Here is a 17,069-nt window from a genome sequence, read left to right as displayed (position 1 = left end):
CATAATCGTACTGGAATGGATTTCTGCCCCTATGTATGCGCATTATATTACATTTATCTACGTTTAGGGAAAGCTGCCAGCTGTCGCACCATGCATTAATCCTCTGCAGGTCCTCCTGGAGTACGTACGAGTCTTCTGATGTTGCTACTTTCTTGTAGACAACCGTGTCATCTGCAAATAGCCTCACGGAGCTACCGATGTTGTCAACTAAGTCATTTATGTATATTGTAAACAATAAAGGTCCTATCACGCTTCCCTGCGGTACTCCCGAAATTACCTCTACATCTGCAGATTTTGAACCGTTAAGAATGACATGTTGTGTTCTTTCTTCTAGGAAATCCTGAATCCAATCACAAACCTGGTCCGATATTCCGTAAGCTCGTATTTTTTTCACTAAACGTAAGTGCGGAACCGTATCAAATGCCTTCCTGAAGTCCAGGAATACGGCATCAATCTGCTCGCCAGTGTCTACGGCACTGTGAATTTCTTGGGCAAATAGGGCGAGCTGAGTTTCACATGATCTCTGTTTGCGGAATCCATGTTGGTTATGATGAAGGAGATTTGTATTATCTAAGAACGTCATAATACGAGAACACAAAACATGTTCCATTATTCTACAACAGATTGACGTAAGCGAAATAGGCCTATAATTATTCGCATCTGATTTATGACCCTTCTTGAAAATGGGAACGACCTGCGCTTTCTTCCAGTCGCTAGGTACTTTACGTTCTTCCAGCGATCTACGATAAATTGCTAATAGAAAGGGGGCAAGTTCTTTAGCATAATCACTGTAGAATCTTAAGGGTATCTCGTCTGGTCCGAATGCTTTTCCGCTACTAAGTGATAGCAGTTGTTTTTCAATTCCGATATCGTTTATTTCAATATTTTCCATTTTGGTGTCCGTGCGACGGCTGAAGTCAGGGACCGTGTTACGATTTTCCGCAGTGAAACAGTTTCGGAACACTGAATTCAGTATTTCTGCCTTTCTTCGGTCGTCCTCTGTTTCGGTGCCATCGTAGTCAACGAGTGACTGAATAGGGGATTTAGATCCGCTTACCGATTTTAAATATGACCAAAACTTTTTAGGGTTCTTGTTTAGATTGTTTGCCAATGTTTTATGTTCGAATTCGTTGAATGCTTCTCTCATTGCTCTCTTTACGCTCTTTTTCGCTTCGTTCACGTGTTTTGAAAACGTAAGTGTAATTGGCCGCTGTCCGTCGCCGTCGATCGCCGTTGCCATCACCCAGTAGTGGACGGGTGGTACACACCTTCTTTAACACCGGCATCCATATACCGTTTAATTTCACGCCCTCATCCTTTCGGTTGACATTATTTGGGTGTTTAGCGATTTAGATTGCCTCCCTGTAGAGCCTTTCGTAATATCCGCTTGTGGCCGCTAGTACTTGCGTCTCCTCGAAACGAATATTGTGGTTCCCTGGCTGGAAAGCATGCTCCGCAACAGCTGACCATTCCGTTTCTCCCCTTCTACAATTTCCCATGTGCTCTTCCAAACGTTTAGAAACCGTTCTTTTAGTGGTACCCACATAAACATCACCACAGCTGCATGGGATCCTATACACTCCAGCTTTTTCCAATGGTTCCCATGCAGCGTGGGAGCGCGCGGACACGGAATTTAGCTGCAGTCAGTAGCGAGCCAGTGGGTGTGTTGGACCTTCCATCGAGCTACGGACCCCCTTGAAGATGTCTCCCGCAGTCGAAGACGAAACGTTGGGAATCGACACAGAATTCATCAGCCGACCACGGCATAACAGCCCGGATAATTATAATGGACATGATATTTCCGGCCGTGAAAGTCTACATTTTAGTATGTGCCCTAGTCTGCCCTGTTTCCTGACCCCAGACGTCTCTGGTCGTGTTTATCTTTTGTGACCTCCAGCACCTATTACTCTTAGTGAGTTCCTGGCTCTTCTTTCCATTTGACTTCAATTGGACTTACCTGGCTCCACGTCTGGTCAGACACAATCAGTGGCATGTCGCCCTTTTCACGACGACCTTACATGCTACTATTTTCTTAGGTTCGCTTCTTGCCGATGGTGCCACCATCTCCACATGGGGATGGGGGTTGCAGTATCCCAGCAGGTGCTTACGTCACAGCCATCGACTACACAGCGAGATGCCTCCGCCACCTCCTCTGTAGAGAAGAGGGATGTAGTAACTGTGGCTGACACCTGTGAATCCAGCCACCAACAACACAGCAGAGTGCTGCAAGTAGACTCTCTGCCACAGTAGCTGAAACTCACCCCCAGATCATCATGCCTGCAGCAGCCGTTGCAGAATCTGGTGGCAACACATACACCGGAAACAGCGCTGTTGTCGCCAGCTGTCCAAACATCGAGTCTTTGAGACTGCTTTAAATACAGACTACGGCCACATATAGAAGAATCCCGGCTTGCTCAATGATACAGAATTCAGAATGGACACCATACTTAACTCAGTGGCGTCATTAGCGTAATGGTGTGGCTCGTACATTCAAGAAACTGCCATTATGTTTGATTCCATCTGTAATCAGACCAAGACAATCTTTAGCGACAATATTTCAGAACCTGTTTTCTGTTGTACTTGCTTAAGGTGCCGTGTAATTAAGTTCTGCAGTTCATTTAGCTATCTGGGCACGTCAATTCATTGTAGCATGCATTACCCACAACGAGTTGTAACAAGAGAAATACAATTTTTAGGTTCTCAACACTACCGCATTGCAAATACATAACTACAAGAATTGTCATTATTTTACAAACTCAAATTTATACGACGAATAACTAGTACTAAATGTACCTATAATGTTGTATGGGAGGTAAATAATGAAAAAATGCGTAACAATTCGTTTTAGTGAAGCAGTTGTGCGTTCTGTGAGGGAATTTTTATTAACATTGTTAGTTTTGATGATACACATATTTTCTCTGGGATGTAAATCATTGTCGTCATCCATTTCTCTATAGTTCATGTACACCGATAATGTTAAATTGACTGTTTGCTTACAGATATTTAGTCAGTAGATGATCCAAACTTATTTTTGTGGCAATAGGCTGTGCCAAAAGTCCATGTATGGGCCAAACAAGTTAGTTCTGCTTTTCAGTGGTGCTGTTATTTCCAGAAAATTCTTCGAGGATTCGTCGTACTCGTTCCACGTCTCTGTGAGAAGTGACGTCTGTTCCGGCGTTGGATTGCTGAAACAATTGTTTTTTCGGTGAGAAAAACGTCATCGCTCAGCACAGACACTAAGACAGCATCTCAAGATATTTGGAAGCAAAGAACTATTCCATAATGTAAAAAATCTGCAATTATAGAATATCCCTAATAAAGTGTCAGTATACCATGAAGGTGAATACAGATATTATAACTGTGAATTTCAGAAATAGGAGAAATCTGCATTATGTTTGCTTATATCTGAACCATTACCACTACGTGCACGTGTGAATTAAGGTCATTAGCGGAGGTGTACGGAGTGTCTTGTTCTTATAGCTTAATGGACGACGTTCTGATTTGGGATGTAAGGAAGTAGCCTAACTCGTATCGAATCTACGTGGTGGATCTGGCACACTAGCCTCTTTGATTGTGATATTGCCACGTTTCCACTCTCGCTTAGGTAAATGACGCGATGGTTTCCAGTCTCTGTCTCTGAAGACAGGATACAGAAGCAGTTGAAACAGTAACACACGAAACAACGTTTACATGAGTCACAGGCTGATGTTTTCTCACACGGAGAGAGAGTGTCCAGTGGTGATATCGACGCTGATTGCAAATACTGATTCGACGGAATTAATGTTGAAAGCGTCAAAAACGTCTACAGCAGCGCCGCAAGACTACTCCAGCCACAGTAAATATGTACTCTACAGGAAAGTACAAGGCATCTTGAACTCTCATCCATTCAGCGTTGGAAGAATTACTTTTCAACTAACAATCGTTTGAACAGCCTAATAGTGGTTCGGTCCCGAAGAAGACAGCTGACCGGAGATAAAAACACGATAGGACATGCTGAAAAATAATGCATCCAAATTTGTGTGAATACATTTAAAGCTTTTAAAATATAACAAATGTTATTAACAGTTCCCATATTCATTCCGCATACCTAGATATTCATTTCTCAACATAATCACTCTGCCGACGAACACAATCCTCCCAACGAGAGAACTGTTTGTTGGTACCGTCGTTGCAGAATGTTTGTCTTTGTTTACACGCCATAATCTGGATTAACATTTAAATTTTCAAACGATCGATGTTTAAAGTACAAATGAATTTAGTAAAAATGCTCGTCACATGACTGAAAGTTAGGGACTTCACGATTTGCGTTACCTTTCACACCAATGAATTATAAACATATTCGAGTATGGCACCATTGCCCGGGCATCTGTGGAAAATTTTCCAAGAGCACGCAAGATTATAAAATTTTAATTTTATATACACGTGTGTTGTCCAGAAAGTAAGTTCCGATCGCTCGCGAAATGGAAACCACAGTGAAAACCAGAAACATTTTATTCACAACAGTTAGGTACACCTTCTACCTACTTCTCTACATAGTCGCCGCTCCAACTTCCTAGTTTTGTCGTAGTGTTTTATCAACTTCCCAATATCCTCGTCATTGAAAGCAACTGCCTGTGCTTTCGGCTAGTTATCTGCACTGGTCTGCAGCTCGTTGTCTGTGGAAACATTTTGTCTTCATAGCCAGCTGTTCTTGTGAGCAGAGATGAGACTCAGGGGGAGCCAATTATGGACTGATTGAACACTTCTCATCGGAAACGCTGCAGGAGCGTCTTTCATTGCCCCTGCAGTGTGCAGCCGAGAATTGGCATGAAGAAGGAACTACTCGACACTTGTGTTATGTGGGCTGCATGACACAGGCGAAATCTCTAACCAGGCCCTCGTACTTGGCGGGAGACGCTATTCCCTACGTATATTTACGTGCTCACTGTTCACTCAGAATTGAAAAGAGCGATGCGACACGATCGACGGGCATACTAGAGACACTGCCCAACACATGTGTGCAAAGCCTTTCCCCAGTGGTCTCCATTTCGCGACCGATCGGAACTTACTTTCTGGAGAACCCTCGTATATTGGTTCTGTGAGTTTGAGAACGGATAGTGCCCAAAAACCTAAATCTGAAAGGAAATCAACAAGATCTGTTTGCATCTCAAACGACTCATAGGTATTCACTCAGTACTTAAATGAAGATTGCTACGACAACGAAATGGTAATCGTATTCCACTGGTACATATTTTTATAGTATTATATGAATCTGAATATGAATGATACCATTTCATTCAAACGATCTGAAATTACATCTTCGTTTTGATAGTACCTGGAGTAATCAACAGGGGTCTCATAAGAAATATTTTATTTCAGAACCACCTAATGTTAGACTCTGACTGAAAGTAAAAATTTTAAAGTAAGAAGTAGCCAAAATAACTGAGAAAATACCGTTAAACAGTCACATAAATAATTAAGACAAATCCTAAATTAGTAGTGCTGAAAGTGGAGAAACAGAATTAACGTAAGAATATCGGATCGACAACGCTAAATCGGCGATTTAGTATAGTCGCAGACATTTATTGGTACCAATGCGAGTGAACTTTGTAATCCATACAGTGTATACAGACTGATTTCAGGAGGGGGCATGAGCCTCCTCTTGGCCGCCATTGTGGAGGCCTTAGCACCACAGTCATACATACCGCTGCGTGAATAGTCTTGGACAGAAGAAGATCAGTACTGGACGCCCCTTCGTAAGTTAAACTACACCGCACTGATGTGCCGTAGGGAACTATCTACTCAGCTTAGGTACGAAGTATGTCAAGTATGTATGTGCAAAGATGAGTTACGGAACATGTATAGTGATGTGATGCTAGACACCTATGTGCTGAAGAGCCAGTTCATTGTGTTGATGATGTTGTCTGTGTTACAGAAATGTGGCGATAGATTCCATTACTTGTAAAATATACGTGTCATTAGTGACTGCTAATGATGAGCTCTGCCACTGCTTGCTATTTTATGAGTTATTCAATTACAGCTTACTATTGCAGCAGTGTGATCTTTGTTGTTAAGGTATTCTGTCAAAAGAACAATGTATCAATTTCTGGACCCTGCATTTATTTTTTAATGTTACTTATACACAAATAATATGGGCTTTTTTAGCAAGTGCTTTTTCAAAAACAAATATAGCTATGTTACAAAAATATTACTTACTCGTATTTAGCGAAGTTGGCCCACATTGCTGTCATTTGATCTCTAATGATAGCGCCGTCTGATGTAGGGTCGAGGTCTGATGAAAAGAATAAGTAACTCGCGTCGTCAGCGTGAGCTGCCCCTGTAGATGAAAAACATACAGTATCATTATTTATGAAGTGGTTCTGTTTATTTACATTTTACCTCTAAATTCCTCCAGATCGAGCGCACTCATGCGCACTACATAAATAGAAACTCTAACATTTGAATGGGATTTGAAGCTTTCTTTCTTTATAGTACTAATTTTTCGTTTTAATATTCCTTCTCGTTCTCTTCATTATAGATCGTTACGGTTGTGTGGCTTTGTCATTTTTCTTCTGCCTGTGCATTATTAATCTTTTGCTTTCTGAGGATAGCCTGCCTCCATCCATCCCTTCCACACGCTCATTCCACACCAGATGATTGTTTGTTTGAGGCTTTGTAGAGGGTGTTTGCTTTAACTTATCTAAATATTTCGAAAATGGCGTATGGTACGAAAAGAATGTTTCAGTGAAGGGGTAATAAAGGCAATGCGGTCATCGTCTGTGCTATAACTGGCCATCTGCTAACCACTCCTGCATGAGAGGAGTCAACTTTGTATTTTCAACCATTATTTTCTATTCACGGTAGATGGAACTGTAATCGACAAATTATATCAACTGTGCCTGTTTTTCCAATTAAGAACCGACACATCTAATTCTACATTTCGTTAAGGTTGTAAATGTAAACCTTTCTGTTCTGACTGTTGATATTTAAGTTTGAAATTTACTTTAGTGGTGTGAATGTGACTGTAACGTACAATATGGTTAGCCGTTTCAGTGTCTGGTAGGAAACTGTGCTTAGCGTGATCCAGGAACAACGACGTGAATGTAATAGTTTTCTGTTCTCGTCAGGCTTCTCGATCCCTGCGAGTTCTCTTGTCTCGCACCACTGATGTGAGGTGCTCGATTTCGGTGAATCCTTGTTTCACACCATTGACTTCGCCGAGTAATCCAGGGCATGTACGGCTTTCCCTATCACAGTATGGACATTTTACCTTAACTACAATCATAGTGGTTTCCATTTCTCCTGCACCGGCCAGCGCGTGAGTTACGACGGTTGGGTGGAAACACTCACCGAAAACATTCACCCTGATGGCGGTGTTCGAGGGCGGGCAACGAAATCAAACATTCAGATGGTGTGTGGACTTACTACAATGAATCCCGTAGGGTACACAAAACTGCGTCGCCATGCAGTTAAGTCAGTGTCTATTTGTACAGTACTCAGGTAACGTTTGAACATCATATCAACCGTTAAAACACAATGGTTTACATTTACATCGTAAATGAAATGTATAATTAAATACGACGGTTGTTAATGGCAAAAAACAGGAACACTTTACTTTTGTCGATTACTGCGCCATCTATCACGAATGGAAAACAAAGGTGTGAATAAACAGTGCGTACTTTCGCTGTAAAATCCGAATATACAAGGAAAATGGGGGATTCCAATTTGAAAATACAAACCTGACCCCGCCCATGTAGGAGGAATGTTTATGAGATGGCCAGTTGTAGCACAGGCAGATGTCTTCTTTACTAACATTAATTTTCCACATTTTTTTCATACAATTTTTTTCATACGATGCATCGTTTTCGAGGTATTTTGTTGTCTCGAATTAAAACAAACATCCTGTATTTTAGTATGAAGGCTTTCACGACCGGATGACATATCTTCTGGTAAACCTTCCGGGATGTAACGTCGTGGTCCACGAAACTCTTCAGCTCCTAACGTTGTTTCTATCTTTTTATTCACTTAAAATCCTGTTTGCTTTTATACAGCTTTCAACAAATGATCTCGTTTCTCATGCCAATACGCTACTTCTCTGCTTGTTGTTAACGATCCAGTAATACGTCACTCATGTGAACGTGATGGCAGCCGCTGACTTACAGGTCATAATTAATCTCACGCGCTCTCTCAGCTTCCATTCTCAAGTTTTATGATTTCTGTTAAAATCTACTCCGATTCCGATGTACATTAAACTTCATACTTGTTCTAATACTTCGTTGCCGACTACAAACTTGGTTGTTCTTGGCTCCTGTCCCATTAAGGTCTATTTCATTTTCTTAGAAGAAACTTTATTTTTGTTCTTCATGTACTTAGTGTGTCAATACCTGCTGCAAATCTGGGTTAGTTGTAAGAAAATAAACCCGCATTGTATGCTTTCGATAGTGTGCTGTTCATAGTGCTGCTGTCAGGTGGATTGCTTCATGAGATTTATTTTCCCAGTTTCGTTAAATGACGAGGGTGTTAATGATCGCTTGTTTCTTCCCCTCTAATATTTTTCGTTTATGGCTTTCAGTGTAGGATTCTAAATACTCTGTAGGTTATTGAGCAGCTTTTCCTAAAACCCATTTATTCTTTACTAATCAGCTGTCCCATTATGTATTTTAATCTTTGATTAAGTGTTATTTCACCTATGCTATAGACACAATCCAGATGACTTAGTCTCTTCTAACTGCCACACCGTTATTCTTTCAACTTCCTTAAATATTAAATATCACTATTTAATTTTTGCTGTTTTGAGATGTACTGCACTACTTCAACAATTATTGAACAGTTGCACTAAACCTTGAACGTAGGAAGATCCCCTCCCTTATTTATTACTACTGTACGTGGTAAGGGGTAAAAATGGTACAAAATTTTATTGTATCTTACTTCCATGACTTTGACTTAGCGTCAGGCAGTGGCGTGAAGAATTACGTGAACTTCTCCGCAGTACTTTTGGCTGGCTCCCTCGTTATTACGCTGAGCTAGGACACAACGGTATTGCTGAGCGAGACACGCCAGCCTCTTGCAACAAACCCGCCAATGAGAGGACCGGGTGTCGTCACGTGAGGTACGCAAGAGGGTCGGCGAGTTATAGCGGTCCTCAATAGCGGGTCGCTCTCTTGCCTGCCAGCTTCCTTACCCTCAGGACGTGTCCACCAGTTCATCCTATTGAGGGCGAAATGCTCTTTCCGTACCATGTGCGGTTCACTCTGCGGCGGTAGCCAGTTTTTACGAACATTGTATCCCTCGGTGGTAGTTCTTGGGAATAGAACCCACTTTTTTTCCTGAACCCTGGCATTTATCATTTTGCGCGTAGTTAAAGCACCCCGAATGCCCACCTGCTACGATCCTGACATGTACACTACAATTGCAAATTTTTACAGCATAAACTTGGCCAATCCCTTTTCTTAATGGATTTTAGGGTTTTTGTCAGTTATACCATGACTTTATTTTCAAATTTTTAAGCAGTTCGTACATTGTTGTGCATTTGCGACGCATATTTTCTTTATTCCACTTCTCTTAAGTTACTGACACGAGTTTTGTCTTATTTTCTCGAATATCAAGTATTTATTATTTTATAATCTACTTCCTATCGGTCACATACATTATAATCAATACCGGGAACAGATCTTCCCTAATGGAATATATGTTTAGAGGAAATTAATTGCTCTTTAGAACCCCCTCCTATCATCAGTACACTTACTGAAATTTTTTCTTTATTGTCAAGTTTGACACTGTCATGCCGAATTTTTAATTTCTGTGTTAATTTTTCTCGTTGCCTACTCCCTCACTGATGACTCATGTGACTCATTGGATTATAGTCTTCAAATTGTGCTATTCCTCTTATCCGTTGTCTAAGTCAACTGTAGGTCGTGATGAGGAAGTCACAAATTATACATTTGTTAACTTTCTTATTTTTTTGTAACATTCTGATCGTTTTCGCAAAGATGCCCGCATGTGAATCTACTTAAATGTTGTTTGTTTGTATTCTTTCTCCAGTGGATTCTGATATTCTCTGGACTGTTCACCAGCTATGTTGTTCTCGGTCATAATTAGTGTGTGTCGTTCAAGTTTATTTCTGTATACTATTTTCATAGATACGGGTGTCAATACTCAGCATAAATATTGGGGTTCAATTTAGAGCAGAAAATAAGAATTTACAAGTTATCACGTTTCAGTCTCTCTCAAGTTTTAACCTATCTGCCTATATCCGAGATAGTTGGTGTTACTGTCATGTATATAACTTGGAAGCAGTACTAAATCAATAAGCACTTGGTTTGTGCAATTATTCAGGATTTTCTTACGACGAATATTTTGAAATTATCCATACGGAAGCAGAGACTGTCAAGTTGGTCAGCACAGCATGGGCCGTCCGACGTTTATTGATTGATAGTATATCCTTCCCTGTTTGTATACGTTCTCTTTTTCTCCAGTACAAAATTTGAACGACATCGTAACATATATTTGAATGCTGCACTACATTTGAAAAAACGCAGATACACGACGCTATATTTTACCATAATCTCCACGACTTTCTATCGGTCCGAACGCTCTACCAATCATTCAGTTCGTCGAAGATTAAATCTGCGTGGAATTTAGATTTTTGTCCAAAAGAATCGTACAGTTACGTGAACTTCAACGATGGATTACGTTTCCATATTTACATCTGCGGCGTCTTCCATCTCCCCCCCCCCCCCCTGGGGATTGCGCTTACTATCTGTACCATAGCATAGTTGTGGAGAAAACCCAGAAGATGTGCGCTCTTCTGACAACGTCGCACTATTGTTGCGCAACGGTCTTAGTGTCGGACGAAAGTGTGTAGCTTAATTTCGGGAGGCCTGTCGCACATTTCGTTCCCAAATGCTGTTGTGCGAATGTTGATGTGACTTTCAATAACTAAAATGTCTTCAATATTACACGGGTTGATATTCATATTTTTATGTATAATATAAAAATATTTTCTGTATCTGTAGATTCGTTGCTACGTCCAACAGCACTTTTCACGAACAACCACACTGTAACAGTTTATTGGCGGAAGATGATATTACAGACCAAAACCTTAGTCGATACAAACGAAAGGTTTATAAAAATAGAGGAACAATGGGCTTTCATTCGGAATAAGACTTGGTGTCGTTACATGTAGTATTTTCTCTTATTCTCTGTTTCTTTTGACAAGAACTGAAGTTTATATTAATTTCATTCATTAAGTGATCTCTACTAACATTTCAACTTTTTCCAAGTCATTTTGCCTGAGGAGCACTTAACCTAAAAGAAGGAAGTCATTTTCACTAATGCTCATACCTGGACCACTTGGATATGCGTTGAGAGGGCCGACGAATGTAAACTCGTACTGGAACACCGGCTGTGAGGAGAAGCGGGACATGCTTCTAATGACAGTGTCGACACCTTCCGTGAAGTACAGGTGAGAAGTCATCTGTAGAATCAAGGTAACGTTACTTCAGTAAAGAAATGAAAAGTCTTATATAAATTTCTAACAATAAAGTATTAAAAAATATCACAAAAATAGCAATTACTCGGGACGTCATAAACCGCTTGAGACAATGATGTTGAGCGCGAGTATGTACAGGGTGTTACGAAACGGTACGCCCAAACTTCCAGGAAACATTCCTCACACACAAATAAAGAAGATGTTATGTGGACAAGTGTCCGGAAACGCTTGATTTCCATGTAAGAGCTCATTTTAGTTTCGTCAGTATGTACTGTACTTCCTCGATTCACCGCCAGTTGGCCCAATTGAAGGAAGGTAATGTTGACTTCGGTGCTTGTGTTGACATGCGACTCATTGCTCTGCAGTACTAGCTTCAAGCACATCAGTATGTAGCATCAACAGGTTAGTGTTCATCACGAACGTGGTTTTGCAGTCAGTGCAATGTTTACAAATGCGGAGTTGGCAGATGCCCATTTGATGTATGGATTAGCACAGGGCAATAGCTGTGGCGCGGTACGTTTGTATCGAGACAGATTTCCAGAACGAAGGTGTCCCGACAGGAAGACGTTCGAAGCAATTGATCGGCATCTTAGGGAGCACGGAACATTCCAGCCCATGACTCGTGACTGGGGAAGACCTAGAACGACGAGGACAGCTGCAATGGACGAGGCAATTCTTCGTGCAGTTGACGATAACCCTAATGTCAGCGTCAGAGAAGTTGCTGCTGTACAAGGTAACGTTGACCACGTCACTGTATGGAGAGTGCTACGGGAGAACCAGTTGTTTCCGTACTACGTACAGCGTGTGCAGGCACTATCAGCAGCTGATTGGCCTCCACGGGTACACTTCTGCGAATGGTTCATCCAACAATGTGTCAATCTTCATTTCAGTGCAAATGTTCTCTTCACGGATGAGGCTTCATTCCAACGTGATCAAATTGTAAATTTTCACAATCAACATGTGTGGGCTGACGAGAACCCGCACGCAATTGTGCAATCACGTCATCAACACAGATTTTCTGTGAAGGTTTGGGCAGGCACTGTTGGTGATGTCTTAATTGGGCCCCATGTTCTTCCACCTACGCTCAATGGAGCACGTTATCATGATTTCATACGGGATACTATACCTGTGCTGCTTGAACGTGTGCCTTTACAAGCATGACACAACATGTGGTTCATGCACGATGGAGCTCCTGCACATTTCAGTCGAAGTGTTCGTACGCTTCACAACAACAGATTCAGTGACCGATGGATTGGTAGAGGTGGACCAATTCCATGGGCTCCATGTCTCCTGACCTAAACCCTCTTCACTTTCATTTATGGGGGCATTTGAAAGCTCTTGTCTACGCAACCTCGGTATCAAATGTAGGGACTCTTCGTGGTCGTATTGTGGAAGGCTGTGATACAATACGCCATTCTCCAGGGCTGCATCAGCGCATCAGGGATTCCATGCGGCGGAGGGTGGATGCATGTATCCTCGCTAACGGAGGACATTTTGAACATTTCCTGTAACAAAGTGTTTGAAGTCACGCTGGTACGTTCTGTTGCTGTGTGTTTCCATTCCATGATCAATGTGATTTGAAGAGAAGTAATAAAATGAGCTCTAACATGGAAAGCAAGCGTTTCCGGACACATGTCCACATAACATATTTTCTTTCTTTGTGTGTGAGGAATGTTTCCTGAAAGTTTGGCCGTACCTTTTTGTAACACCGTGTATAGATGCGTCGAATAAATCAAAGTGTCAGCCAAATCGCCTGTGAGGCAATTTCGGAGCATTTGCGTCTATTTGTAATCATGAGAGGAGCTGCAGCAGCACTTTAACACATAGGATTCGGTTTAACTTGTACTGTGCACCTGACTGCAGATAAACGACAGTGGTCGACCGTGCTTAGTGCTTTTAATTTCTTAAACTGTTTTTGCCCTCACAAGAGCTAGGTTGACCCTAAACTTTCACAAGTATGTCTTGCTAGTGGCTTTAGTCATTCCCGGATTTTGATAAGTGATCTGACCGTTGTCTGCGAGACGCCTACCACAACTAACATGGTCACGCATTCTCTTATTCCCATCAGAATATGCATATGGTTGTTGGCAATCACCCGTTGTGGACTGTGAATTTAGAGCAGATCTGGAGTTGTTTCGTAGGTTGGTTAGTTAGGTATTTTCATTTTCTGTGGATAATTATTATAACCTCCGGCTATGATAGAAAATATGTCAATGTGCTGATCATTTACATGATTTCTTAAGTTTTAAATGTCTGTCTTTTGTACACACACATGCCATACTTCTAAAATCATTTCTCCTTCTAATATAATATTAATGGATGTTAATGTTGTTTTCAAACCTGGTTGATTGTTGACAAGACACGTCATAGGGTAGTGTATAATATGTACAGCAAGGACGCTATCGATATTTGCAACTGTTTAAAGAGCTGTCTACAAACGATTCTAGACTGGACACAACATACCCCTTATTGCACGCTTATGAGCAAAAAATGACGTGTTGCGTCAGAATATCCTACCATAAGCAGCCGGGGAAGAAGACAACTGAGACGTTTGCAATGTGGTACTGTAGCATGATGTAGAAAAACAGACTGAGAAGAAATTTGCGATGGAAGACATGTGTGCACCAGTGGCAAGAAGAAGGGGCAGAATGATAGGACATGTCTTGAGACTTCTTGGAAATATTTTCAATGGTACAGCAGTGGGCCGTATAGGGTAAAAACATTACAGGACGACAGAGACTGGAATATATCTAATAAATACGTGAGGACGTTTGGTACACGAGCCACTCTGACATGAGGAGGTTCGTGCAACAAAAGAAGTCATTGTGGACAGCATCAAACCAGTCAGAAGACTAAAACTGAAACAAAGTCATTAGTTAATAAAGACAGCACCAGAGGGGGTGGGGGGGGGGGGGTGGAGGAAGGGGCTACTCGTTTTGTGGGCACCTCGAATGTGAAACAGGTGAAAATCGTATCTCCAGAACTGAAGGAATCCAATGTGCACGAGGAGTGTGACCCAAGAGGAATCATTCGACTAGTGGGAGAGCCTATCCAGGAGCGGTTGACACTGCGGGCTAGACACACTCGACATGCACATGGAGATATGGTCTGGGATGCGACTTCATATGACAGCGGGAGCACTCTCCTGGTTATCCCACGCATCATGACTGCAGATTTGTACATCAATCTGGTGATTCGACATGTATTATTCCGTTTCCTGAATAGCATTTCTAAGCGTCTTTTCCAACAGGATAACGCTCGCCCACATGCCGCTGTTGTAACCCAACATACTCTACAGAGTGTCGACATGTTGCCTTGGCCTGCTCGATCACCCAACCTGTCTCCAGTCGAGCACATATGTGACATCATAGAACGCTAATCCCAACGTCATCCACAACGAACATTAACAATTCCCGTATTGACCAGCAAAGTGCTACAGGCATGGAACTCCGTCCCAAAAACTAACACCCGGCGCCTGTTCAACACAGTGCACCCAGTTTTGTACGCTTGCATTCAACACTGTGGCGGTTACACCGATTGTTAAGGTAGCAACATTTCACATTCCCAATGGCTTATATCTCGCTTATACTAACCTGCGATCTTCCTATGTAACTCACTTACATATCTTACCTAGACAAATACACTCCTGGAAATTGAAATAAGAACACCGTGAATTCATTGTCCCAGGAAGGGGAAACTTTATTGACACATTCCTGGGGTCAGATACATCACATGATCACACTGACAGAACCACAGGCACATAGACACAGGCAACAGAGCATGCACAATGTCGGCACTAGTACAGTGTATATCCACCTTTCGCAGCAATGCAGGCTGCTGTTCTCCCATGGAGACGATCGTAGAGATGCTGGATGTAGTCCTGTGGAACGGCTTGCCATGCCATTTCCACCTGGCGCCTCAGGTGGACCAGCGTTCGTGCTGGACGTGCAGACCGCGTGAGACGACGCTTCATCCAGTCTCAAACATGCTCAATGGGGGACAGATCCGGAGATCTTGCTGGCCAGGGTAGTTGACTTACACCTTCTAGAGCACGTTGGGTGGCACGGGATACATGCGGACGTGCATTGTCCTGTTGGAACAGCAAGTTCCCTTGCCGGTCTAGGAATGGTAGAACGATGGGTTCGATGACGGTTTGGATGTACCGTGCACTATTCAGTGTCCCCTCGACGATCACCAGTGGTGTACGGCCAGTGTAGGAGATCGCTCCCCACACCATGATGCCGGGTGTTGGCCCTGTGTGCCTCGGTCGTATGCAGTCCTGATTGTGGCGCTCACCTGCACGGCGCCAAACACACATACGAACATCATTGGCACCAAGGCAGAAGCGACTCTCATCGCTGAAGACGACACGTCTCCATTCGTCCCTCCATTCACGCCTGTCGTGACACCATTGGAGGCGGGCTGCACAATGTTGGGGCGTGAGCGGAAGACGGCCTAACGGTGTGCGGGACCGTAGCCCAGCTTCATGGAGACGGTTGCGAATGGTCCTCGCCGATACCCCAGGAGCAAGTGTCCCTAATTTGCTGGGAAGTGGCGGTGCGGTCCCCTACGGCACTGCGTAGGATCCTACGGTCTTGGCGTGCATCCGTGCGTCGCTGCGGTCCGGTCCCAGGTCGACGGGCACGTGCACCTTCCGCCGACCACTGGTGACAACATCGATGTACTGTGGAGACCTCACGCCCCACGTGTTGAGCAATTCTGCGGTACGTCCACCCGGCCTCCCGCATGCCCACTATACGCCCTCGCTCAAAGTCCGTCAACTGCACATACGGTTCACGTCCACGCTGTCGCGGCATGCTAACAGTGTTAAAGACTGCGATGGAGCTCCGTATGCCACGGCAAACTGGCTGACACTGACGGCGGAGGTGCACAAATGCTGCGCAGCTAGCGCCATTCGACGGCCAACACCACGTTTCCTGGTGTGTCCGCTGTACCGTGCGTGTGATCATTGCTTGTACAGCCCTCTCGCAGTGTCCGGAGCAAGTATGGTGGGTCTGACACACCGGTGTCAATGTGTTCTTTTTTCCATTTCCAGGAGTGTATATTCCCCAAATTTCATTACTCTACATTAGTTTTTTTTTTTTTTTTTTGGTTCTGTGATTTTTTCGTTAATGTATAGTCGATTTTAGGGACACCACGGAAAACCGATATCTTGATTTCCAGATGAGGAATTCAATTCTGGGTAGTAGTCTGGTATTATTGACCTATCTCTCTTATGTATGACATATCCATATATGCAGAGTGTCCCAAACTAATGTATACACTCTTTGAAACAGAATATCTCTTTAATTAAAGGAGACAGAAATACAGTTTATATGAGTAATAATTTAGAAGCGGTGAAAAATGTAACAATGCTTTCTTTTGTTTCAGGATTGTCAGCTAACATGGCGTTATCATTTGAACAACGGAAATTGGTGCTAAAGTGTTACTGGAAAACAGAGAATATGAATGCGGTATCCCGATGTTGGAGAGTAGAATTTGGAACATCACCACCGACAAGAGTAAATATGTTCAAATGTGTGTGAAATCTTATGGGACTTAACTGCTAAGGTCATCAGTCCCTAAGCTTACACACTAC

The 17,069-nt window shown here is 42.7% G+C and overlaps 1 protein-coding gene across 1 annotated transcript in view; it reads right to left on the bottom strand.

Moving 5' to 3' along the window:
• Positions 1–2,838: 2,838 nt before the first annotated feature.
• The window catches only part of LOC124596346 (esterase FE4-like), a 48,634-nt gene continuing 34,403 nt past the window's right edge, over positions 2,839–17,069 (bottom strand). Inside the window, exons 9-11 of the mRNA XM_047135448.1 lie at positions 11,323–11,455; positions 6,196–6,316; positions 2,839–3,185 (exon numbers count right to left, since the gene is read on the bottom strand). Of these exons, the coding sequence (XP_046991404.1) occupies positions 3,026–3,185; positions 6,196–6,316; positions 11,323–11,455 (414 nt within the window). The 3' untranslated portion in view covers positions 2,839–3,025. The remainder of the gene's footprint in view (positions 3,186–6,195; positions 6,317–11,322; positions 11,456–17,069) is intronic.

Source organism: Schistocerca americana, chromosome 2 (assembly GCF_021461395.2).
Source record: "Schistocerca americana isolate TAMUIC-IGC-003095 chromosome 2, iqSchAmer2.1, whole genome shotgun sequence".
Classification (NCBI taxonomy): domain Eukaryota; kingdom Metazoa; phylum Arthropoda; class Insecta; order Orthoptera; family Acrididae; genus Schistocerca; species Schistocerca americana.
This window is presented reverse-complemented; position numbering and strand designations above follow the sequence as displayed.